Here is a 25,393-nt window from a genome sequence, read left to right as displayed (position 1 = left end):
GCTCAGTGAGGAAGGGGCTGCAGGGCGGGGGCTGTAGAATCAGAGAATTGTTCGGGTTACAAAAGACCCTTCAGATCACAGAGTCCAACCGTTAACCCAGCCCTGCCAAGCCCACCGTTACACCCTGTCCCTAAGTGCCACGTCTACACCTCTTTTAAATACCTCCAGGGATGGTGACTCAGCCACTTCCCTGGGCAGCCTGTTCCAATGTTGATGACCCTTTTGGTGAAGAAATCATTCCTCATATCCAATCTGAACCTCCCCTGGCACAACTTGAGGCAGTTTTCTCTTGTCCTGTCGCTTATCTGGGAGCAGAGACCAACCCCCACCCCACCCCAGCCTCCTTTCAGGGAGTTGTGGAGAGTGATAAGGTCCCCCCTGAGCCTCCTTCTTCTCCGGGCTGAACACCCCCAGTAGGGTGCTCATACCCAGCCGCTCCTCATGCAACTCGAGACCCTTCACCAGCAATGTGGCCCTTCTCTGGGCACGCTCCAGCACCTTGGTGTAGATGAAGATACTTCTTATTGTGGACTGTAGGTACAGATGTGTTAACGCGTTGGCTTTTCTAATAGCGCCGGCTACTGAAATGTAAACAGTTTGGTTTTCTATTCCATCTGTATGGAAAGCTGTCCACCGATAGTATTAAAAGCTAGTTTAGAAATAATAATAATGATACCGTGTTTCAATTGTAGATGGCTTCAAAGTTAGTATTCTTTTCCTGTGCCCCTCTTTCTCAAATTAGGACTTGGAGGAGCAAAGCCGGTTGATAGCTGCTTCCAGCAGATCGAACCAGGGCAGCGGAGAAGGACAGTTCGTAGTCCTTAGCAGTAGCCAGTCAGAAGACAGTGATTTAGGAGAAGAAGGAAAGAAGAAGAGAGAATCTGAAGCCTAAAGTTGCCTACTTTATTAAATGGACTCCTGGATATATCTGGTGAAACGGCACAAGTTCCACTAGAAGTGAAATGTAAGTGGAAGGGTCTGCTGTGTTTATATAAGAGACTTCACAATGTAGACCCTGTTATGCCTTGATGTTTCTTTCTCAGTTAAGGGATTTCCATTTTCATGTCAGTATAATTTCTCTTCTGTATGCCAGATGAAACGTGGTGATGCTTCCATGTTTATTACAAAACTATGTTTTCTCAAGGCTTCTCTGCAGTTACGGAAAAACCTGGGATGTTTTCGCCTCTTAGCTCTGTACAATCTCTGTACAATTGCCTGCTCTTGAAGCAGAACTTAAAACTCTCTTGGACCTTGGCAGTACGTGGAAATTTGTTGTTAAACTGCAGGATGGAGAACATCTTGCTGGAGACAAAAGTGGACGTCCAAATAAGACAGTACTCAGCTTTACCTGATTTGTTGCACATAACTGTTCTTAGATTTAGAAAGAAAAATCTTTATTAGCATCATTGAGATGTGCAGTAGTTCTAGACAGAAAGATCTTATTTTTTGTTTCACATTGCACTGTGTGATGCTCTTTTGATTTTTTTGGTGAATATATTGCTGAAAGATGTCTTTCAACAGCAGAAAAAAAATACTGTCAGACCTAGATAGGAGCTGATAAGACGCAGTTGCACTTTGCTGCATGAGGAATGTATCAAGCATTCCTTATCAAATGAGAAAGAACAATGTATATATATTCTTGTAGCACAAGTGCCATGTTCTTGTTTTTTCCCCAGTACATGTAATAAAAAAGCTGTAAGCCTTCGAGTTCACTTTTTATAAAACATGATTAGAGTTGCAGGAACGTCTTGAATTTCATAATCGGAAAAATCTTCTGACTATGTAAATGCCTTGCCACCAGTACACATTTACTGAAAACGAGTTGAGGCTCTCCAAGTCTTTTTATGGAAACTGATTTTGCAAACAGAATTTACTAGCTCTTAAGTAAGAGACTATACTAATCCTACATACTAGAGTCAATCCCGTAATGCGTTTTTCAAAGCAGTGTCTGTTTATAGCTTGTAATCTGAACTGTGTTCCATACCCTGTGTAATATTTATTTTGTATAGTACTAAGTGTGCATTCACCTTTTGATCCAGAAGAGAAAACTTGTTTGAAGAGAAATATTTATTTTTGCACTAATTACTATAAATACTAAAATCCAGTGGAACAGAAGATATCTCTCTAATAGTGGCATGAAAATAACAGGAAATATAGAAAGAGAAGAATATACTTATACTCCAAGTTATAATATAACAGTTACAAGTGTTTTACAGTTCGTTGCAGGGCATTTCTGGTGTTCAGGAATGGAAGCAATTTTGTATCTCCCCATCAGCTGGTGACAGCCCAGCCCTTTGCAGCCGGAGTTGCTCAGTGCTGGTAGAGTGAGGGAGGAATCTCAGGACCTCTCTGCCGGGTGGCTGTAGGTCCAGAGGGTGGCTGTAGCTACGCCGAGCAGCAGTATCCTTGGCTCCCCTCACACCGGAGCGGCCCCGTGCTGGCCTGAGGAAGCGGTCTCCTGCCCTCCATGCTGGAGAGGCACATTTTTGTGCAGAAGTTGGCTGGATCTGGCCCCCCGTCGCAGCGGGAACGGGGAGCCGTGCCTGCCCTTGCAGCGCTGGGCAGGACCAAGAGCCTGCCGTGCTGGGGCAGCTGCTGCAGGAGCTGGAGCAGCTCTGCGGGCGGGTGGGACTGGCACCCTGAGCAGCCACAGAAGGGGTCACGGTACCCTGGCCTTCCCAGGGAGGGGCAGCCTGAGCAGCAGAGAGGCTCCGGGTTCTCTTTCCGAGTCAGTTAGCAACTCCTGCTCCAGTACGTTTTTCATCCCAGAGTAGCCAGTCACTTGCAAAAATACCTGCTTTTGCTGTTGCCCGTATTTGGCTAGCAGACTGTCATATGGACCACACAAATTTAAGGCTTTTTTCTAAAAAAATGTGACATTTTTATTTCATCTATAGTCATCTTTTCTTAGCTCTCAAGAGATGGTTTTTATTCTTGCCAACAAAAATGTACAGAGAGGCAGCAAATCCAATTTTTTCCCTTTTTGTGCCTAAATCTAGGCTTACAGATAGTTGCGTGGCAACCAGTTTGTCTCTGCAAATTGTTCCAGTTCACTTTTCTTTCTCTCTGTTTTTTTGTTGATTTTTACTCAGTGATATTTCTGTTTTCTATCAAAATAATGTGACAGCATAGCTCAAGGTTACTGTGTCTTACCGTATCTTCCTCAAGTACGTGCTGAAAATGAAGTAGTTCTGAAACAGCACAGGAAGAATATGAAATCAGTGACTTCCAGTTTCTAAAATCTCATCGGCCAGTTTGTCAGCATGGGAGTGATTGCGGTCAGCACCTCAGCTGTGCCAACCCCAGCTCCGTGTGGAAGACGGTGACTAGATTAGCTGTCTCATCAAAAAATTACACATTTCTGATGTGTAGCCTGTTTTACATTAGCCTTATTGAAGTCGTGTCAGAAAATTGAATTACTCAATATTTTTTTTTCTTGAAACCTTGAAAGCTACTGTTTTAGACCTGCATCTGCAAAGAAGAGGAAGAAAGCGGGAGAAACAAGTAGGCAGATGAATTTACTGTCATGGGTTTTTTTCAGATTTAGCACTACGTGACTGTAATTACTCCATTTGCTTTTCAGGCTCTCTATCTATGCCATTAAATCTAGTTTTCTATAACAGACAGCACAGGAGTGAAGTGCATTTCATTTGTATTGGATGATTGTCATCTTAACCACTAAAAAAAGAGGAAATGATTGCAGAGAGCAGTTAAAGAAAATAGGTTGCTATGTATAAATGAAACTGTGCGTGTGTGTGCTGATTTGGAGGAGTTTCACTGGCATAAAATAGCAGAAAGATACAAAAGCACCTGGGAGGGTGATGGAAGCTGCGAGACCAAATGGCAGGTCAGAAGAGATGAGGAGGTTAAATAGGAACGCGCAATGAATTAGCGGTAGGGTGAGAATCACTGGGTTTTGCTTAAGAGGAGGAGCAGCTGGCTCTGTAATTAGAATTACCTCAAGGGAAAGAATAGCTGCTGAGGTTTATCTGTGCCCTGCTCCCCCCAGTAAAAATGGGGACCTTTTTCCCTGTGAGCTTTAGAACTACTTCATTGGAAAGCTCTGTTGATTACAGAAAAAACCCAGAGTGCTTAGTATTCTCCATGAGAGTACAACTTCTAATGTGAACACCTCGCGTTCTCCTGGGAACTACTGCAGTAGGATTTCACCACCAGAGCGTTTTATTATTGTAAGTAAATTACTGGATGGTTTCCTTTCCTGTAATATATTTCTCCCATTTAGTATTTCCTGTTGCCTTTTACTTACAGACTGATCTTTCAAGCACTTCTAGCTGAAGCTGTACTTTGCTTCATGTGCATCTGTTATTACTTCAGACACTCCTGAAAATATTCTTTCAAGTATGTGATTTTAAAGAGATTTGCATTAGGTGCTGAATCAGCAGTGTTGCGTAGGACTAACTTTTTATGTTGCTAATTGCAGCTTCATAGTTACTGCCACATATTTTCCCTTAGGTAAGGGGAGGTTAAGTTTATTACACTATGTAGATTTATAGAATGCAGACCAAGCAAGTCTTGCTGTCAGTCGTTTCAAGCTACATACATTATTTATGTATGTAATGGCATGAATATAAAAATATATGAAGTGTGCTTATAGGTATGCATTTTATTGCATTATAGATAATGCCTAGCACTCCTCCATGGCCACTGATAGATTTCTCCAAGTTTAAATCAGAGAGCAAGTTGAGAGTCATATACAACTTAGCCATATATAACTGGTTACAAGCAAGTAGTGTAAACTAAATTTGATAGTTTATTACTTCCTTGATCTATTTAGGTTTGAAATTGTATCAAGACAATTTACTATCTAACAATAAAGTAATATTTAAGAGTTAAGGAACATTCCTCCTCTACAGTGCTGTCCGATTTCATCTTTATATGGATGTAAACCCTGAGCTGAAAACCCTGAAACAGCTGAAGCTATTTATGAAGATACAGTTTATGTACATTGATATAAAGAAGCAAATTTGACTGTGCATGTGCTTAAGGTAAATTCTGATGAAGTAGTTGCCAGAGTTTAGGAGAAGCCAATGGACAAAACTGTGTTATGATATAGTGTCTTGTTGTTTTGGAAATAATTCACATAGAGAAAGAAAACCAGCCTCTGCTTAGTGAATTCAGCAGAGATACTGTCTAGTCTTAACAGCAAGAGCTGATATTTTATATTCTTTCTTGGCGCTGTTTTACAAACTTTCTTGCAAGTCAGTTAGTCTCCAAGGCTTTTCTTTTTAACAAAGCAGCAAGTTGATAATTTTTTTCTTTCCCTACTGCCACAGTGGTATCTAAGTTGTCATGACAAGTAAGTCAGTGTCATTGTGAATGCACTTGTATTCCTAACAGAGTCTATGTTACAAGCCAAGAATTTTGTACAGTCTTTCAGGTCATTGTTATAATAGCAGAGCAGTCAGATTCCTACAATGATGCTCTGGATTGGTCCTGTTCTAGTGAAGTGGAAGTGATTTTTGCAATGTTTGCTACTGACTTGCACGTTTCCCTGAATAGCCCTATTAAAAACTTCTAATGGCATACTTAGGTCAACTCTGATTGTTGTGTCTTGGAAAACTGATAGTAAACATAGGCCAGGGCTTCAGTCAGCATTTTGTAGACTAAATAAAAGCTTAAATACAGGAACTTTCTGGGTGGGAATTATATTGATGCAAAAACCTCCTGAGTTTTTCATAATACTGACTTCCAGGAAGTACCATTTTGGCAACAGGATGCATTCCCTTCTGTTAAACAAAACCAACAGTTATATCCCTCTGTTGTCAAAGCGTATCTCGGTTCTCTTCATTCTCATCATATTAGCCGGACAGCCAACCTCGGAGAATGTTACTGTACCTGGGAATGGCGGTAACTTCTGCAACAATCAGAAACTGAACATTAGAAGGAGAAAATAATCCTTCCTGTTGCCGCTGGCTGCTGAGTGCACAGGTCGTGGTGACAGGACAGCGTGTAGCACCCTGCAGCGCTGTGGTTAGGATCACTGTCAGAGTTCGTATGTACAGAGGCTCTACCAGCACAACCACTAACACAGGTGTTGATGCATATCTGCACAGGCTTTGTTAGTTTATTCTAGGAGATAAATACCATGAAAAAAGCAATGGGTCATAATTACATTATGGTTAAATCTGTATTTTCTAAGGTTTGTAGGTTTTTCTGGGGAAAAGCAGACTTTTGAATTATGTAACTTCTGTGATAAAGATGCATGTATAACTAGAAAAAAAAAATCTATGCTAACTTGATAATGAAGGAATAAATACTACTAATGCCAAGCGTGTTGATGAACTTCTTTTTTTTTTTCTTCCTAAAAATACGGACTGACATCTGCAGTATTTTTAGAAAGAACGGGCATGCTCTCAGTCTGTGGCTGCTACGTAACGCTTCCCAGGAAAATGGTGACTGCTGACAGATAGCGCTCCAAAAGCCTACGCTCCAGCTAATGAAGAGAAACTCCCAAAATTGCAAGCATGCCTTGGGACAGCACTGTACAAGGAAACCCTAGTTTTAGAGAGAGTAATCGCAATGGACTATGCATGAGACATAGCAGTATCTGAGAATGAGGTGCAGAACCAATAGTCTTTCAGAAATCATGCTGCCTTGCTGAAACATGGGTATTTCACACTAGCTGCTGTGGTGAGCAGAGGCTTCTACAGCTGTTAGTCCTATTCCAGTGCTTAGAATGTGGGATTGCTTAATTGGGTGAAGAAAATAAGAATCTACTTAACCTGCTCTTCAGAACTTCACTGTAGGACTTCACAAATAAAAACCACTTAGCAAAAGAAAGGGAAATACAAGAGAAAAAAAAACTATGTCCTTTCCTGGTTTTAGTTAAAGGTCAGGGTTTTAACTAAACCCTGCATTTAGCCCTGCGATGGTGTGTGTGTGGGTAGTGTTATTTGTTACAACAGGCTTTAACTTAGCAATAACACAAGGTTTGCAGCCCTACACTTTACAGTTCCTGAACTTTTCACACTAAGCATTTAAAATACTGTTGTTGTAATTTTCAGATAGTTTATATTCCACTAGGTATGTAGAATGGGATTACCAATACTTACATTTTGGGCTTCTCCCCATTTTCTTCAGGGGATGAGAAGGAAATGCTGGTATTATTAATAAAATCCCAAAAGAAAGAAGCAGCTGCACAAAGTCTTACCCACATCACCATTCCCTTCAAAATACAGAATAATTACGTACAGTTGAGGTTGTAGGTTCCTATAAAGTTTTCCTGTCCATAAAGATCGTATTCCTTGTACAGTATGTAGTCTTTCAAGCAGTTTGGCAGTGGAAGGAAGGTCATGAAGACAGGACAACGGAGACGCAACCGGCCCATGCAGTCCCGTATCTTCAGACGACAAAGATGCTTCAGAGAGCGAGGATTTGCTAGAAATGAGAAGGTGAGACTGATATTACTAAATTATTGTTAATTTTTGTTCAATTTATTCATTCAGTACTCTGCTACCTTTCAATTTTGCTGTGTATTCATCTTGTGAATAGACAGATTAAATGAATGTGGCTGTCCCTGGACAATCAGACCTGTCAGGGTCCAGCCTTTTTATCTCAGCCCATATATCTCAGAGTTACAATCATTGGCTTCTACATTAACAGATTTTGTTTCTGTCAAGTTGGCCAAATGTAAGTTTTAAGTAGTGAAGTTTGGGGAACTTACTTTTAACCCCAAATATCTGGTGCCAGTTTTCTGTCAACCTGAGGGATCTACTAAAAGTAGAATTTTGAGTCACTACTACTTAATCTGTGTACAAGCAAAAAGGATATAGAATTAATCTAGGCTAGAATTAAATCACTCTACTAAAAAGAGTGATTTGTTCCATCAGCTTGAGGCAGGGGGAAAGGCTTTTCTCCCCTTGAAGAGGACTGTGTTGTCTACATTGTAATTGGAAGTTCCCAAGTGCTCTACATAAACTGCAGTTACTGTCTATCAGACTTGAGAGAAACTTAGTTCAAATCCTACACAGACCGATATTTAAGACTTCTCTTACTGTCAAAACCTAACTCTTGGCCTAACAAGAGTCAAGGAAAGCACCAGTCTGAGGTAAAGAAAATGGCAACTAAAATACTACCAACAAAGAAGGCCCCAATCCCAAAACAGCTTGTTTGTTATTTCAAATGTAAACATCAGATACTCACTTAAAATCAAATTGATGTCTGGCCAGAGTTCCTGTTCTTTGAGAACCGCTTCCAGCTTCCAGCAGATATTAACGTGATCGACGTAATCCAACATCACTCGCACTACCTTCCCAGACAGATGCTTCAACCATGACAAGGTTATCACTTCGCAGAACTGATAGAAACAAAATGTTTAATAGGATAATATTCAGGATGATATAATAGGATAATACTCCTGTAAATTGCTCCCACCTCTGCAGACAAGAGCAATTAAATAAACTTCAGCAAAATGCCTGGAATGAGTGTTCGGTCAGTCAGGGGAGCTTTGGAGGCTGTCACAGCTTGCATTACGCCTCACTAATAGAATGTGAAAATCCAAGAGATGGGTTATTTTGTACTAGGTGCAAAAATGAACTTCAGCAGCTGTATATTTGGTAACCAAGTGCTTAAGAAGTGCTACCACTCCCTAAGTGGAATTTAGACTCGTGTCCTGGTGTGCTGAACCAGGGGACCCACCAGCGCAGTGTGTGCCACACCCCCTTATCTTCAGGTTAAAGAAGAATTTATTAGGTTCAAGTGGATTTTACAAACTGCAAAACAAGACGTTGATGGGTGTCTGTAGGAACCTTGTTTTTTCAGTCCAGGTTTGTTAAATAATGCTCAGTGCTTATCACGCCAGCTCCAGGGGGTTGCCTTACAACAGCCTTCCAATATTAGTGTTAGGGTACAAGGATACAGGACCCCCCAGTGAGCTGGCCTGCAAGTCCCTGCTTTTACAGCACGGACAAGACTGCCCCGGGGAGCCCATTCTGTACTGGTTATCAGCATATCATTAGCTGTATTTTTCACAATTCAAAAATACTGTTTATGATCATGTGCTGTCATGAACCAGGCTTCATGGCAACATGATTTAATTCTAGTGCCTTGCCTAACCCTAGCTTTATGTGTAAACTGTCCTACAGTTTCAAAACTTCCTTTTCCAACACTGCATTAAATGTATTTTCATTTAGTTTTAGGAAGGATACCAACAGTAAAACAGTATGTGAAGCCATCTGATAGACTTACCATTGTATCTTTGATAACAGTAGAAGTCCATCCCGCAGTCACATACTGGGAATGCGAACTGTTTCCCCGAGGGCAGTCAAAGCAGCGGTGCACATCGTACCCATAGTTCATCAACATTCTTAACATGACTTCATCTTTCAGAGCGTACTGCAGAGCTGATGGGAAATGGGTTGTATTCACTCTGCAGAAGTAATTGACATTAGCTCCATGTCGGAGCAGTAGATTCATTAACTCATAGTTGCCCATTCTCAAGGCTATTTGGAGGCAGTTGATGGGATCTTGGTTTGGCAGGGCTCCAGCATTCAACAGCAACTGTGTTGAACAGATATCCCCGTTGGAAACGGCAAAGTACAGTGCTGATTTCCGGTGGTCATCGTAGCCTTTACGCACTCTCTGATCCAGCATAAAATTGGCATCAAATCCAGACTGGAGGAGAAACTCAAGGCACTGAGGATGTGCTCCTGCTGCTGCTGAGTGAACTGGACTTATCCCACTTTCTTTAATGGCATCAAAATTGGTAACTGGAACTAAATTTTTTAGAGCTCTGAAGAATTAAAAAAATAAGAATCTCAGAATCTTAAACATACAGGTTCACCCAGCTCGGTGCTTGAATTTCTCTGTATTGCTGGGCTTCAGAATTCATCGTATTCATTTGTCAATTCAAAGACAAGACTGTATACAATTGTCTTAATCTACCAAATCAGTACCGTGGCATGCTGTACCTCTGCACTGACTGGAATTCCTAACAGTTAGGTTGTTAGCCAGCAGTGGATACTGACTTTACACCTACTACACATAAATACTATTTTATTATGCTATTATTTATGAACAATCCCATTCCTTGCTAGAGGATTTCTGGGTGTCAAGAGGACAGTGTTCTTGCTTAACCTATAGCAATTAGGTAATTAATAGCATATAATATATTGTAACATGAATACATATAATACATACTATATACAGTCATTTAAGTATAATTAATATATTTAAAACATTAACACAGAAATTAAGAATCTTCAGATTCTTAACCACAATGCAACATTCCTAGTATTGAAGACTTGTTTCCCACTTACTGGTTGTGATTTTACTATAAATATCTTTCAGTAATCTTCCGGTATTTAAAATAGGGATAACCCTTATACCCCAAGACTATTTGTTTATTTAGTACGTTTACCTTCCCGTGATGGGGTGGAGATGCGGCATACCGAAAGAGTGAGGATGTCCCAAGAACCTCAGCATCAGACTGGACAGTGTTACTATTTATGACAAGCGGGGAAATACTGTAGGAATCTGTATGTTCATCCTAAAATGATGATTCTGTCCTGACTAGCCTCTTACATTCAGACACAGTAAACTCTTATTTACATGGTCAAAAACAATTCCTTCTACAAAACAACAGATGTGCTGCCTGCTTTAGGTAAGGTAGAGTTAACAAAATCAATATTGCCGATATGACCATTAATTGATATTTTTTTTTAGTATATTAACTCACAGAAAGTGTCCTCTATATGCAGCTCTGTGGATGGGCAAATGACCCGAGTGCTTTGGTACATTGGCATCAGCCCCATATTCTAGTAAAAGACTCAGAGAATCTGGATTTCCTCCTCCTGCTGCTTCAAATAATACAGAAGCACAATCCATCGCCTGTGAAAGAACATCTGCACCTGGAAAGAAGCATCAAGGATTTCCACAGTAGTCACTGTAAATACCCAGCAGTAATTAGTGTCTCCTATCCTCCAGTAACAGCGTGTTGTGAATTCTATTCTTCACCAAAGAAAATCCCTAGGGGCATAAACCTTCTTGTTGGATCCATGATTTTAGATCTGTTTATGCAATCCTGGGAACGAGAAGGTCCCAATTTCTTTGAACACAATTACACAGTAGGACTTGCTGCTAGAACCGGGCAAGCAAAGGGTTTGGTTCTTACTCATAAAAACAACTGGGTATTGGCTTACATATAATGCATTTCAATTCTTCTACTTTACAAAGACCAGACATAAGTATGAGAGAACCCAGCACCAAAACAATTCATACAATCCAGTTCCAGTGTTGCTGAGCCATCATATAAAATTCCTCACCATCAATGTCGTCAGGCCTTCCCTAAGATGACCTGTCTACATTGCATTTAAAACCAATTTCAACTACTCACTACAATATTTATATATTATTTGAATATTATGAATACGTAGTCTTTATCAGGCCTTCACTTTACATCACAACAATCCTCTTGGTGCAGACAGCATTTAATTTTCTTCAGTAAGGGAAGTTGCTTCTGCTGTTATTTCTGCAGGCATATCTTACAATAACCAGTTTTAATCTAGTCAAAGAACTTTCAGAAAATAATAGAAATGTGTGCAAATAGGCTTACTACTTTAGCAGAAATATCTTATAACATGAAATTTAGATACTAGGAATTCTTTGGACTGACCTCTGCTCACGAGATTTGGGAGTCTAATTCTTCAAAGAAATCAAAATGCCATCCAAAAATGCAAACAAAATATCTCCTGCAAGGCATCCAATTTCTTGTACATTTGCAAAGCATTCACTGATGACTACTACAGTTCGCTACAAGTCATCTCTAAAAATGTATTTTATATATGTTTGGATCTATTAACACTACAGGCTATATACTCAGTAACATGGTATCAGTTCATTTCTGTTCAGTAATGCAAAGTTTTACTGGCTACTAAGCTAAGAACAGTTTTTCCCCTCTCCATTTAGGAATAATGTTCTCTGTTGGAAAGAGGCTTCACTTTGTCCCATGTGGGCTTTAAACATTTCAGTGCTAGCACACATGGCTGACAGTTGCTGCTCACTTGACCGCCACCACTGAACCTACATGTTACTAAATCCTTCCACTGAGTTGTAAAACAGAACCACAGAGCAGCAGAGGATGGAGAGGACCTCTGGAGATCATCCAGTCCCTGTCCTCAAGCACAGTCAGCTACAGCAGGTTGCCTAGGACAGCATCCAGTCAAGTTTTTAGTATCTCCAAGGATGGAGACTCCACAACTTCTCTGAGTGACCTCCTCCAATGTTTAACTGTCCTCACAGAAAAGAAGTGGGTTTTTATGTTCAGACAGTATTTGCTGGGTTTCAGTTGGTGCCCATTGCCTCTTGTTCTGTTATGAGCAGCACTGAGAAGGATCCGGTTCTGTCTTTACATCATCCCATCAGATATTTATAACATTGGCAAGACAGACCCCCCCCCTGAGCTTTCCCTTCCTATAACATCCTATATAATAAAGTCTTACCTTTTTGCAATAAGAGCTCCATGATTTCTGTATGTCCAATCTGCGCAGCCAGCGCTAGAGGTGTGAGCCCATATCCGCTGCGAGGGTCAGGATCTGCTCCAGAACGAAGGAGCAGCTTTACCAGATCCTTCCTGCCTAGTCTGGCTGCCTCGTGTAAAGCAGTCCTCTTGTGGACACACTGCAAATTCACTTTTGCACCAGAATTTATCAACAAGGAGGCAATTTCATACGAATCTTCTTTAATTGCTGTAAGACAATAGCGAAGTATTAGCCAGAATTTTTGTTATTCAACACTACTCTATGCACTATGGCTTACGTTATGTGGCAGCCCAGGAAAGCCTGAGCTGTTCCTGGCAGTGTTATTTATACAGGGAGAAACGTCACGCTACAGTGAAAGGTTTAACTTATCAACAAGTCTGTTCTTTGTTTCCAGGATAGCATTAACTATACAAATGAAAAACGGTATGGTTATCTCTTTCTCTCTGTAATGCTCTGTTGGGTTTGGTAAACGCAACAGAACGCGGCTTTCCTTGCCACTAGATGGAGATCACATACAGGGACTTGCTGCAGGCAGGAGCCCACTCTAATGCTCATAAACGCTTACCATAATATGAAACAAAGTTTAAAATGACTGTGTCATACGCCTTCTTAGCTTAATAAGCCTGATCCGTTAAGTCAATAAGGATCTTAAAAGAGTAATTTGCATTGGCTTCAGTGGATGGAGTGAGCAAGCAACACCTTTCCCTCCTCTCTTTGATCTTCTAGGCTGCGTGGGTTAGAACATCTGCTTGGAAGACCATCGACAGCACTGTAACCTCTGATGTCCTATTATCTGTAACCTACATGGCTGCTTTAGATAAATCCCATATATCCCCTTCTTGGGGGATGGTGCATTTTAATATAGTGCACTTCAAAAATATTCAGGAACTCTGCATCTTTTCTAAGCAGGTAGCCCCGACTAGAAGGTTTAGTCATTTCAAAAGGATGGCCTGGGGGGTCCTACAGATGGTTGGTAGGCTTTTTCCTCTTCCTTTAACCACAGTTTTGAAAAAAACGCCCTTCCAATATGGAAAAACATGAAGGTTTGTCCAAGAAACGTATAGTACTCCTTTAGAACTCAGATAATGAGAACATGCGTTCCTTTTTTTTTGGCTAGGACCCAGTAAGAATAGCAGCATCATAGCCCAGATTGAAGGAAGTGAATTAAATAAACAGAAATTTTTTAAAAAACATCTTGGCGAAATATAGTTCTTAACAAACCAAGAATTACAGTTCTCGTGCAGGATCAAATTAAAATGACATTCATGCTACGTGTGATGCTAGGTATGTGACCTTGTTGTTCAATTAAAAAAATTCACAGAGAAGTGAACCAAGAATTTAGGCCTGGTTAGTTTCTTCACGTGTCGTACTTGGATTAATTCCAACAATGCCTGAATAGGGACAAACACTGTTTTGCGTTCTATGTACTGCAGATAAATCCGGCTGGTTTGCTACAATTTTTGAAAATCAAAACTAATTACCACAGGTTTTGGAGAAAGAGAAGCTAGTAGAATGAGACAGATACCATGTAAGCAGAGAATATGAATGTTTTATGCCTGCAGGAATGAAGAACAGTAATAGCCTGAAGAAGCAGGAGCTGGTTATCTGGCACTGCTGTATAAATGAGGCTAAGGAAAGCAGAGGAAGACACTCCGCACTTCATGGAGAAAGCTAGCTGATTCTTTGAGGAAAAAGATGCATGTTCAACCTGAACCTCAAACTCCTTGTAACTGAGAGATGGCAAACAGTAGGCACCTGGAGCTCCCTGCATCGGATCTGACTTTGGGGAAGGATTTTTAGCTTCTCGTAGTTCTGTGTTTCCCATACCTCAGTAGATCGATAAGCATCACACTTTAATTAATAAATAATGCTAAGAACTTTGTGGTAACAGTCTCTAACTTAGAATTGTCAGGTCATTTAAAACCCTGATACCATCTAAGAAAAACAGACCAAGACAGACCTGTTCAATACTGAGATTAATATTTTTTTACTCCCTATAGCAAAATATTTTAGATACTGAAGTATGTCAAATTGAAACCTAAAATGTGTAACTATAATCTCACCCCATTCCCTCACCTCTCCACCCCTAAACCAGGTATTCACCTATAACTAAAGGAGAATCTCCCTCTTCATTCTTAACATTGGGGTTGCAGCCATTGAGCAGGAGAAAGCGGACATTGTCTGCAAAGCAATGTCTTACTGCCACCACGAGAGGTGTTTCCCCCTTTAGAGTCCTCTGTTCCCATGTAATGGCACGGGAGGCTGAAACACAGAAAAGCAGAACACATTTGAAGATGGATGATTCATCAAACTGGACTTTGTAAAACTTTCTGGTGGAAAACCAGACGGACTCTACCTTTCAAAGTTATTTCAAGGATGTTCTTATTTAGTTGTGCTGCAGCTTCATGCACAGGAAGCCAGCCTTGCTGATCTGCTTCTTCAAAAGCTGAACTGTGCCTCACCAACTTCATCAAGGCCTCTTCTTGGCCTGCAGTATTTTAAGACAGACGCATCATATCCTGTTACTCATCATAAAACAAAATGCACGCAACTAATATATTGAGTGCTATTTATCCCACCAGCATATCTAGAATAAACAGCTTGCTTTGTCAAAGCAGTTTTTTCTCAGAGGGTTGTTTAGATAAATGGAACAATCAATGATTGCGTAGACTCACAAAGCAGTTTGAATTATACTTCAAAAAAACCCTTACTTATAATAGAGCAACTAAAATACTTCAAGTACAATTCTCTGTTCCATAGTTCATGGAAGTTTAATGTATAAAGTATCCTAGTGAAACTGTAGGAAAAAATATTTAGGTTGGCAAAAGTAAAATGAAGCTGATTCAACAGGGATGAGACCTATCTCATTATTCCACTTTTACTAAAAATCTTATTGGATCTTTAATCAACACAAGTGATGTTTTCAATTTTATATCTCATTGAGAAACAGCAAAACTTTCTCAGCTGGAAAGCCTGTTTAAGTACAGGCCTGGTTTCTGCTCTTGCTTCTTATCCCATCATTCCTGGGAGAAGGCAGTCTGCCCTTCTGTTAGTTACAACTACAGGGTGAGGAGACAGACTGCTCTTGATCTCTGCTGCTCAAGTTGTACATACGTAAGAATTATATATTCATAAGGCCAGACAGCAAGATGACTAGAGTTTAGACACATTCTCTATCGTGTATGGAATATTTATAGCATTTGCTTTTCTAGAAAAGACTTGGTTTCTTGATTCCTACTCCACTAAATATCTCTATAACTATTATGATGTGTGTAAGGATTGAACTGAAGGTTCCCCAGTGCCAGACGACTGTCCAAACAACTGTACTACTTATGCCCGCTGTTTAGTTATCCCTGTGACTCAGTATATAAACTGATTTTACCACAAAAAGTAGAAGTTTCAGAGGAGAAGACCAAGAGCAGCTCATGTTGGAATACACTATAAGGTTTGGCAGTTAAGGAACAATTCTGGAACACTCTTCAGGTAGAGAAGGGATTTTAATCTGGGTATCTCACAAAGTGGCAAATGCTTTCATGAAGTATCAATTGACTAGAGGCCTTGCCATCCTGTTGCTTATTTTACAAGCAATGCCTGGCATTTCCCCCTAGTTCCAGGAGATGAAGAACTGGAATCTCTAAGAGGAGTGGTATTTGAACCTATCCCATATTACCATGTTCCTATCTAATGAGTTAGCTTTCAGGTGTCTCATTTTTAGTTGCCTTACTCCTCCCAAGACTACATAAAGAAAAACTCACTTAAATCAGGTGATAAAACACCTAAAATGTAGGCATTGTCAACAATGCAGTTCCCAAGTGATTTCCAGGGGAACAGGCTTAGTGTGGGTATTTGTACTTACCCGTCCGAATTGCTGCAACTATCTTCCCATGTTCTTTACTTGCAATATACTGGAAACTGTACAGAACAAAAGCAAAATGAGAAGTAAAAATTAATGTAAACTTCAGGATATAATTATACCTTAATTTAAACACTCAAGTCTAGACTACATGTTAGATTTCTGTAAGCTACCTAGGCTTTGTCAGGGTTTTAATGCACTAAAACTCTTTTTTGTTGGTCTTCCCGTCCCACTACAAATATTGGACTTTTCACACAAAGGCCAACAATTAAATACTAAAATGAGGGAAAGCTACCACGCCAATCTATTTTTACATCACATACTTATCTTCTTCATAAAGCCTTGTACTAATTTAGATATTGATGTAAAATGTCACCTGAAAGTTTCACACATTCCATATTTTCAAGGAAACCGGTATACGTTTTCAGGGAGAACTCAGAACCAGTGAGCTACCAGTGGTTTCCAGTATTCATGAGACAAGACCAGAGCAAATACAATATACGGAGTCACAAAGGAAAATAAGGTTACCACCTGCTTATGATAATGCCAAGAAAACACCCAAAAGAGAAATAATAACTTACTACTTTTCATCCTCTTTTGCACTGCCACTTGCTTCAACTTTATGCCTATCTTGTAAGCTTTCCTGAATAGCTTGTTGGGTAGGGATTTCATCATCAGAATCATCATCAAACATGTATGTAGAATTATACATAGCCAATCAGCACAACCTGGATCACTTTTTGTAGGGAAACACTGCTTTTTAGTTGGAAGCGGATGTTAAATCTTCAGGTTAAAGCTGGAATAATAGAAATAACAACCACTGTTTAAGTATCAAGAGAAATGAAACATAGTTCAAAATAAATGAATCAGAACTTCTTTATCTCAAGCTCCTGCCTTCTCCCAAAGATTTGAATTTGTACTGCAAAGAGTTATTCTATTTAGAACAGAGTAAAGGTTTTCCATCTCAATAGCACCTGCTAGCTTTTATCTCTGTTCCACAGACTGAACGCATGGAATAGCTACTTGCTCTGGCATTACTTACTAGAAAGCAACAAAAATAAATTAAACTTAGTTTTCAGATAAATAGTCATTCCCTCTTAAGTCTTTTAGACACTCAAATATCATCACAATCATTCTCTGATGTTTCCATAGTAGGCGAACAGATGTTCAATACGACTCAGGACGTTTTTTCAGTTTGTTTACAGAGGACCTGGAAGTGAAGGGCAAGTGAAGGACACAAAATTTTTTAATAATAGCTTTTGTTCAAATTGTTTCAACAAAGATGTCATTAGGGCCATATCTCATAGTCAGGAAAGTACTGTAATTTGTCCTGTTATGTGCATCAGCCTTTCAACTGTAACAATATCAAACTCCATACTTGAAAAAAGACCAACTGTACCACCTTATGTACATAATCTACGGCCATAAACTTATGATTCTGCATTCTTCATCAATACGTGCCTGCTTTTTTCTAATGCTTGTAAGGGATATATACAAAATACTGCAACAATATATATCCCACTGCAGGCAGAAATAAAACACACTGGTGTAACCACAACGGAGTTTACAAAAATTAAAAAAAAAGCAGGAGTTCAATTAAAAATATTTTTAACCCTTTAAGATTGTAATACAAACAATGGAGCATATAATTAAATCCCATTGATACTATCTGTTAAGTCTACAAGTTAAAATTTAAGAAGAAATCATTTAAAATTATTGATGATCAAATCAGTCATTAAATAGTATAATCTGTGTAGATGTACAGTTATATGCATAAGCAGTCACACTGTTCCTCTGTATATTCAGCTACATGCTATTAGAGATTAAAATCACAGACGTTCTTTTAGGCTCAGACCTCTCATCTATTTCAGCTTATCCAAACTTCCACTTCTGTCATTCAAAACAGCTGGCCTAAAAAAACCAACCAAAAATACAGGGCAAAGTAAAATACAATGAGTAAGTAAAACAAAGCAAATAAATAAATTGGCAAAATGAACAAGCAAAGCAAAATGAAGGAAGTTGTCAACATGCCCGTTACAGAGTTTGGAATAATTCTAGAAACATCTTAAAGTTGAGCAGCAGTAATTCACAGCAAACCTGCACCATCTAACTTGTTACCTGACCCATCTAATGTGTGATTGCAAGGCCTTGCTCTGTAATTGCACATGTAGCAAAAAAGAGAACTGTATTAACAAAATATACAGACAAGTAACTGTTAGTATTCAGTTATACCTATAGTACAGTGAGTATATAAACATTTTAAATCTAGGCTGGTTTTTTTTGTAAAAAGACTAGTAATTTTCCTGTAAATTGAGAAAACACACTCGTTTTTTCTCACCTTCAGAAAGAGGGAAGACCTCACACTTTGAAGAACTGATTATTAATCTGAAAGTGATATTTTCAGGATTGAAAACGATCTCTGTAGAGCCTATGTCCATTAATAGCTCACTATAAATACCTGATCATAAGATACTCTGGGAGTTCCTCCATGTTTCTTTCACATAGTTTAGTTATGTTTAATAACCTGACCTGACAAATGGTGTCAGCAGAAGAAGGAATTAAAATTCTTTACAAAGGAAAAAGAAAATTCTTTGTAGAAATACCCTTGTGAAAAGTTTTTGGAATAAGAATTTGAGAAGTGTAAGTAGTAACTATTACATTATGGGAAGAAAGTTCTTCAGTGCTTTCCTAAGAGAGTAAACTGAGGATAATGTTATGGGCTTACTTAAAAGAGTAAGACAGCATAAAAAGTAAAATCAATAAAAGTAAACATAAACACGCAAATAAAACCAAGCAAGAATCCTATTAAAAGTAGCTGTTTCTGATTGCTTTATCACAATTCACATATTAATATAAATAGAAAAACCAAACAAAAGATAAACATACAGAGTCTTTAAAGGGAAAAGCAGTTTCAGAAAGACAGACCTATGCTGAAAACTTATGCTGGTGTAATACAAAATAAGCAGGGAAATGAAGGGCACAGATGCCTAGTTGTAATAGTGACAGTAGGACAGAGTGAGACTTTCATACGCTTTAAATTAAGTAAATTCTCCTACAGTATTTTACAGAGGGATCCTTACAAAGAAATTATGATGGCTGTGTCAATGCAAGGTGGAAATAGTTCTTTGTTAGAGGAGATCTAGGAAGAATGCTTGAGTAATTATTTTTTTTTTGAGAACAAAAATGCGGAATCAGTCAAGGAATTGAAACTGGACTGCGTCTCTGGAGCAACAGGGAAGCAGACATTTTACAGCAGGTGGTCATAAGGAAGACTTTATCATTTATTCTTCCCAGAGAATTTGGAAAAAAACACATACAAAAATCAGAATATCTGAATTAAATCCAGAAAAGATGAATTTGCTGAAGAAGGAAGGCATCAGAAGTACCTACTATACATAGTTAAATGATTCTCATGCTACAATTTTCACTGTTGCTATGACAGGACATAGACTATACATAAATCCAGACTGAAATCACAGAATGGTCGGGGTTGGAAGCGACCGCTGGAGCTGATCTAGTCCAGCCCCCTGCCAGAGCAGGTTCGCCCAGAGCAGGCTGCTCAGGGTCACAGCCTGGCAGGATTGGAATGTCTCAGAGAAGGAGACCCCGCAGCCTCCCTGGGCAGCCTGTGCCGGTGCTCGGTCACCCTCGGAGTGAAGAAGTTCTTCCTCGTGTCAGATGGAACTGCCTGTGTCTCAGCTTGTGCCCGCTGCCCCTTGCCCTGTCGCTGGGCACCCCTGAAAGGATCCCGGCCCCGTCCTCCTGACACTCGCCCTTGAGGCACTTGGAGGCACCGGTGAGATCCCCCCCAGCCTTCTCTCCTCCAGGCTGAACAGCCCCAGCCCTCTCAGCCTTTCCTCACAAGGGAGATGCTCCATGGCCTCCATAGCCCTCCTCATCATCTCCATAGCCTCCGCTGGCCCCTCTCCAGTAGCTCCCCATCTCTCCTGAACTGGGGAGCCCAGCACTGGGCACAGCACTCCAAACACAGCCTCACCAGGGCAGAGCAGAGGGGGAGGACCACCCCCCTCGACCTGCTGGCCGTGCTCCTCCCAATGCACCCCAGGGTCCCACTTCTTGCCCCCAAGGCCACGCTGCTGGCCCATGGGCGACCTGCTGCCCACCAGAGCTCCCAGGTCCTTCTCTGCAGAGCTGCCCCCCAGCAAGTCAGCCCCAGCCCGTGCTGCTGCGTGGGGTTGCTCCTCCCCAGGTGCAGGACCTGACGCTTGTCTTTATTGAACTCCATTAGATCCCTCTCTGCCCAACTCTCCAGCCTGTCCAAGTCTTACTGAATGGCAGTGCAGCCTGCTGGTGAATCAGCCATTCCTCCCAGTTTTCCATCAGCTGCAAACTTGCTGAGGGGTACACTCAGTCCCTTCACCCAGGTCACTGATGAGCAAGTTGAACAGGACTTCAGCCAGTTCCCAATCTACCTCACTGTCTGCTCAACTAACTCACACTTCCTGAGTTTACATATGAGTATGTTATGGGAGACAGTGTCAAAAACTTTGCGGAGTTCAAGGCAGACAACACCCATTGCTCTTTTTCATCCACATCCCAACACTTAACACCTACTAGCCTTCCACCCACATGATTCAGCATTCTTAATGCTTCAAGTTCATTGACTGTAATGTTTCTCAAAAAGTGCAGGCTATTTTCATTTTCTATTAAGATATATTTTGTGCTTTCCTACCCATTAACTTTTGGATGAAAAATAGATTGGGCAGCACCTAAACGTATTTATATAAAAAAAAAATCCTCTAACTAGCCCTTTCGTCTAATTTGTAATTATGAATATCTGTGGAAAAAGGGACAGGCCTAGTGCTCAGATGAGACTGAGTCAAGCTAGCAGGCCCAATTTTTAATGTAAAAGTCATAGGTCAGATGCACATGAATTCTGTGCACATTTGGGTACTTTGTTGAGGGTAGAAGCATTGATCTTCCGTAAAAAAGGAATTTATTGTTGCAATTTCTGTTGAATTGTGGGTTGAATGCTCACACTTCAAAGAAATTATACTCACTTGGCTTTATCCAAATGATTGGCATCATATCAAAAGCAATTTGGGATACTGCTCAGCTAACATTTCCCTGGTGAGAGAAAGGAACAAAGCAATTGTTTGTGGCTTGGTGTTAAACCAAAGAGGGGTTCAGTGTACATTTTTTGGTTGTTGCTTGCTTGGGTATTTTTTTTTATTCCTTTTTTTCCATGCATGAAAAGCATTTATTTTGGTGTGTTATTTCAATAATATGAAAAGTTATCACTTAAAATATTTAAACACATCTTGTTTGAGCACCTAAGAAAGCTTTCCAGAACCATGGTAAAACACTTTGTTACTGACTTGGTCCTGTCCCAGCCAGCTCTGTCTAAAAATAATCCATGGATATAAACACCATCTTCTGGTGCAGTATCCTGAGGAATAACCTTCAAGAAATAAGTGTTCCATGTAATTAAACTTTCAAAGCTGTTTGCTTTTTGAGGTATTATGGCAATAGCAGATTTTCAGAAGATCAATCCAAAATGAGCATAATATAGCAATACCTTTCTTTCAATACTACTTTTATACAAAACTATAAAGATAACAGATTTATATGTGTTTGCTAATTACCTTTACTGTGGGTTATAAAATAAGGCTTTAATCACACAGACAAATATGTACTCTATAGGCTGTTTCATTGAGTGGAGCTCCAGGTCCAGTGACAGAACTACCTTAAATTTACCTCATTTAAGGATGTTATTTAACATGCCTACCTTACCAAAGAAATAAATGTTTGTCGTCAAATTGCAGTGAGTTAGTTGCAAAATGAACCTTCTAGGTTCAGGATTTACTTACTACATCTCACCACAACATCAGTACTTGGATTAAGAAAATACGCATTTATAATATATCTCTACCTGAAATTCATATCCCAGAAGGTCAATAGGGATCCTGGTCTTCCTAGCATAGTTTTGCATAGCTCCAGTTAAGAAAGCTGGAGTAAAATAAAATCCCGACAGCTGAAAAAACATGGGCTTCCCTAATTCATACCAATCCTGGAAACAGGAAAATGACACACTGAATAATAACGGACAAATCCCATACTGTTCGACTATCTTCTACATAACTGTACTCAGAAAACCTAAGTGAAGTCTGTATCACTCCTTTCCCAATACTCCATCAATGCAAAGGACAAATTACATGAAAAAAATATATTAAATAATTAGTAGTACTGTCTCTTGTACATTACCTGCAAAAATTTCACCTTTCTAGAAAATCTAGACTGTAGTTCCCTGATGGTTTTAGACTTTGGTATGAATCAAGACTAATCTTAAGAGAACACAGATCACAAGAACATCATTAGAAAGTTTTATAATCATATTTCTGCTTCTATAAACTCCTGTAGATTACCTGCAGACAACTATCACAAGTTTTCATATAATGTAATAGATAACACCTTTGAACTAAAATTTCAGTTGGAATAAAAAGTTGTTAAAGGTCCTAAAAGAATCCTTTATATAGATGTGTGTTTCACGCACAATAAAAATCTGTAAAACATAAAAATGCCATCTGATAGCTTCATAACTGTAAGAGCCTGAAGTGGACTGTGGTATCTGGACCCTGCAATTTACAAAACCTGAGTCCTATCACTAAACATTTAAAGAATGAGGATTTCTGTGCAGTTCTAAAACCATTTCTTACAAATCCTTTATTAGCCAGTAATAGGACAACACGATACACTGTTAAAAACAATATTAAAACTTTGTCCAAGGGCACTGCAACTCCTAAAAAGAAAACTTTCAAGTAACTACATACACAAATCTCTACAGTGTTACGTCTCTTAAATTTCACAGGAGCTGGATATAAAGATTCTACTCCTGCTTTCAATTACATTGCCTCTACAGAAGCTACACTATCTCTAGATATTTAGATTGCTTTTTTGTAAAAAGTGAAAACTTGTTTGGATTTGAAAATTAAACCTTTTTGTCACCTAGCAATGTCTTCAATTGTCAACAATGATCCCATTGTCTACAGAAAATATGTCAGTTGGCAAACTAGCAATAGTCCAGGCTCTCATTCCTATTGGGTCACCAAGAGTCTTACTCAAAGACAAATTATCAGAACAAGAGATATTTTTCTCCTGGAAGAAAACTCCATTTGTCGTTATTCCATGTTTCTTTACACCTTTTACTAAATGCCACTTCAATACAAAGTAGCAATGTGCTTTTCCTTCTAAGAGTTTGAACTAGGTCAAGTATAAGTAAAAATTTCAATATCCAACTACATTCCCCCCCAGAATATTTACTCTCTCTCCAATTTTGTAGGATTTGTCCAGGTTTTTGTACATTCTGAATGTGGGGTTTTTTGTTACATAAACTTAAGACAATGTACTACCTTAAGAAGCTCACACACAGCTGGAATTCATCTCACGACTGTATCTTCCATCCACTTGATACAGTAATTCAATGCTGATTTGTTACTGTTTAATGTCCCAGTCACAATCAGTGACTTCAAATCACTTGATTTATGTATGAATCATCATATTAGTATGTTGGGTCTGTCCATTTGCAAGCAGCATAATCAACCATTTAATTAACATTAAATATGTGCCAGTTTAAGTTAATATAGATATATTTTTTTAACATACATAACTGCATTTTAAAGTTAAGTCTTCCACTTTAAGGCAAAATCAACAAAAATCTGAGATTTTATTTAAGCAATAATCAAGCCTTACAAAGTCAACGATGTGCTCTCATTTCTGACATGCTGCTTTAGAGTAAATTCACTGATTTAATTAAATTCAGGTTTACAGAATATTGGATCAGCAGATCTTATCCCATTGATCTTAATGAGTTTTAGTAGGCTAATATTAAATAAATATTAAATAAATGACAGCGGATTTTTGAAGCCTTTTTCAGCAGTCTAAAAAAAAAGCAAATACTTGTTTAAATCTAAGATAACCTTCTAACCTTGCACAGTTTGCTCCAATCTTTGGTACATTCTTGTCAAAATACAGCACCAAAACATGCTATCATGCCAGCTGGTGTCGGAACATCTCCTGTCAAATGATCATGTGTATGGAAGATCGTTTGCAGCGTTATGCTACCTATGAGAAACAGACGATACAGAAAATGTGGTGCTGAAACCTCCACAGTAATGATATTGACAATAAAAATCAATCTTTTTTTGTTGCTACCGTACCTGCAGGTGGGGAATAAGGGCACGTTGCCCACCCGCAGCCCCACCGCCATTTCAAGCGGCAGGGGCACCCTTGCGCTTGGTACGATACCACAACACTCATATATTCCTGTGATTTAAAAAAAAAAAAGCAAAGAGCTGGAAAAAATCTTAAGTTTCAGTCGGCCTAATATAACCTGAGCAAGTCCGCGGTCTCTGCTCCAGCATTCTGCCTGCGTGTAAAATCCTCGCTACAGATCGCAGCAAGAACGCCTAAGAAACTACAACACCCTCACGCATCAGGTAGCTGCTGCTAAGCTTGCACATTTTGTTGGATTATAAATGGAAATGTAAAGAAATTCCAAAGGTTTACTGCCCACTTGGCCACATTTGACAGAGAGACATTAAAATCCCGATTTTGCACCTGTGTGGGCAGAGCCCCACGAGCAAGAAGAGCTGCAGAGAACATCGGTCCCGTTTTCTAAAGCCCTGGGCACCTTCCCAACACATTTTCACAGCCCAGGCCTATCCAAGTTCCCAGTTTCAATCCAGGCACAAAACGCTTTCTCACAGAAAACAAACGCAGACACCCGATACAAAGAGATTTATGCGCAGGCAGCGCGCACTCCTCCGCGCCCAGGGGGAGACCGGCCCCGCCGCAGCGGACGCGACGCCTTCCTGAGGAGACGGGGCTCAGCCGCCAAGGGGAGAGCCTCGCCGTGCCCGCCCGCCGCCTCGCTGAGGCCGCACTAGCGGGCTAACGGCTGGGAAGGCAGCAAGGCAGCCAGGCACCGCCGCTGGCCGCCGCCGGGCCGCCCCTCAGTGGCGCAGAGGCCCCGCCCCGCCCCGCGCGGTGGCTGTTGGGAGCGCGGTCCCGCCGCCGAGGCCGC

General features: G+C 40.0%; 2 protein-coding genes across 4 annotated transcripts in view; one reads left to right on the top strand and one right to left on the bottom strand.

Moving 5' to 3' along the window:
- The window catches only part of APPL1 (adaptor protein, phosphotyrosine interacting with PH domain and leucine zipper 1), a 32,552-nt gene extending 26,262 nt beyond the window's left edge, over window positions 1–6,290 (top strand). Inside the window, exon 22 of the mRNA XM_040593766.1 lies at window positions 743–6,290. Coding sequence (XP_040449700.1) covers window positions 743–892 — 150 coding nt within the window. The 3' untranslated portion in view covers window positions 893–6,290. The remainder of the gene's footprint in view (window positions 1–742) is intronic.
- Window positions 3,444–25,271, bottom strand: ASB14 (ankyrin repeat and SOCS box containing 14). Of its 3 annotated transcripts, XM_040593767.1 has the most exons (13): window positions 24,928–25,271; window positions 24,528–24,633; window positions 24,296–24,432; window positions 21,372–21,438; window positions 16,935–17,146; window positions 16,354–16,409; window positions 14,854–14,985; window positions 14,601–14,759; window positions 12,459–12,704; window positions 10,697–10,868; window positions 9,208–9,751; window positions 8,164–8,317; window positions 3,444–7,398 (listed from the first exon to the last, which is right to left on the bottom strand). In XM_040593767.1, exons 5-13 carry the CDS (start codon window positions 17,060–17,062, stop codon window positions 7,205–7,207), a joined length of 1,785 nt encoding a protein of 594 aa, XP_040449701.1. In that variant the 5' UTR covers window positions 17,063–17,146; window positions 21,372–21,438; window positions 24,296–24,432; window positions 24,528–24,633; window positions 24,928–25,271; the 3' UTR covers window positions 3,444–7,204. The 3 variants fall into 3 exon arrangements, with proteins under 3 accessions (XP_040449701.1, XP_040449702.1, XP_040449703.1); XM_040593768.1 differs by having other exon boundaries at window positions 24,528–25,271; XM_040593769.1 differs by lacking the exon at window positions 21,372–21,438.
- Between the last annotated feature and the right edge of the window lie 122 nt (window positions 25,272–25,393).

Source organism: Falco naumanni, chromosome 4, assembly GCF_017639655.2.
Source record: "Falco naumanni isolate bFalNau1 chromosome 4, bFalNau1.pat, whole genome shotgun sequence".
Lineage (NCBI taxonomy): Eukaryota > Metazoa > Chordata > Aves > Falconiformes > Falconidae > Falco > Falco naumanni.
This window is presented reverse-complemented; position numbering and strand designations above follow the sequence as displayed.

Excerpts from the sequence above, each read along its gene's own strand:
- ASB14 (XM_040593768.1), bottom strand. The coding sequence starts at position 17,062 with ATGTATAATTCTACATACATGTTTGATGATGATTCTGATGATGAAATC. Across the intron at positions 16,410-16,934 it reads AGTGCAAAAGAGGATGAAAA|TTTCCAGTATATTGCAAGTA; the intron begins GTAGTAAGTTAT and ends TGTTCTGTACAG. Across the intron at positions 10,869-12,458 it reads GGAGCTCTTATTGCAAAAAG|GTGCAGATGTTCTTTCACAG; the intron begins GTAAGACTTTAT and ends GCTTCTTTCCAG.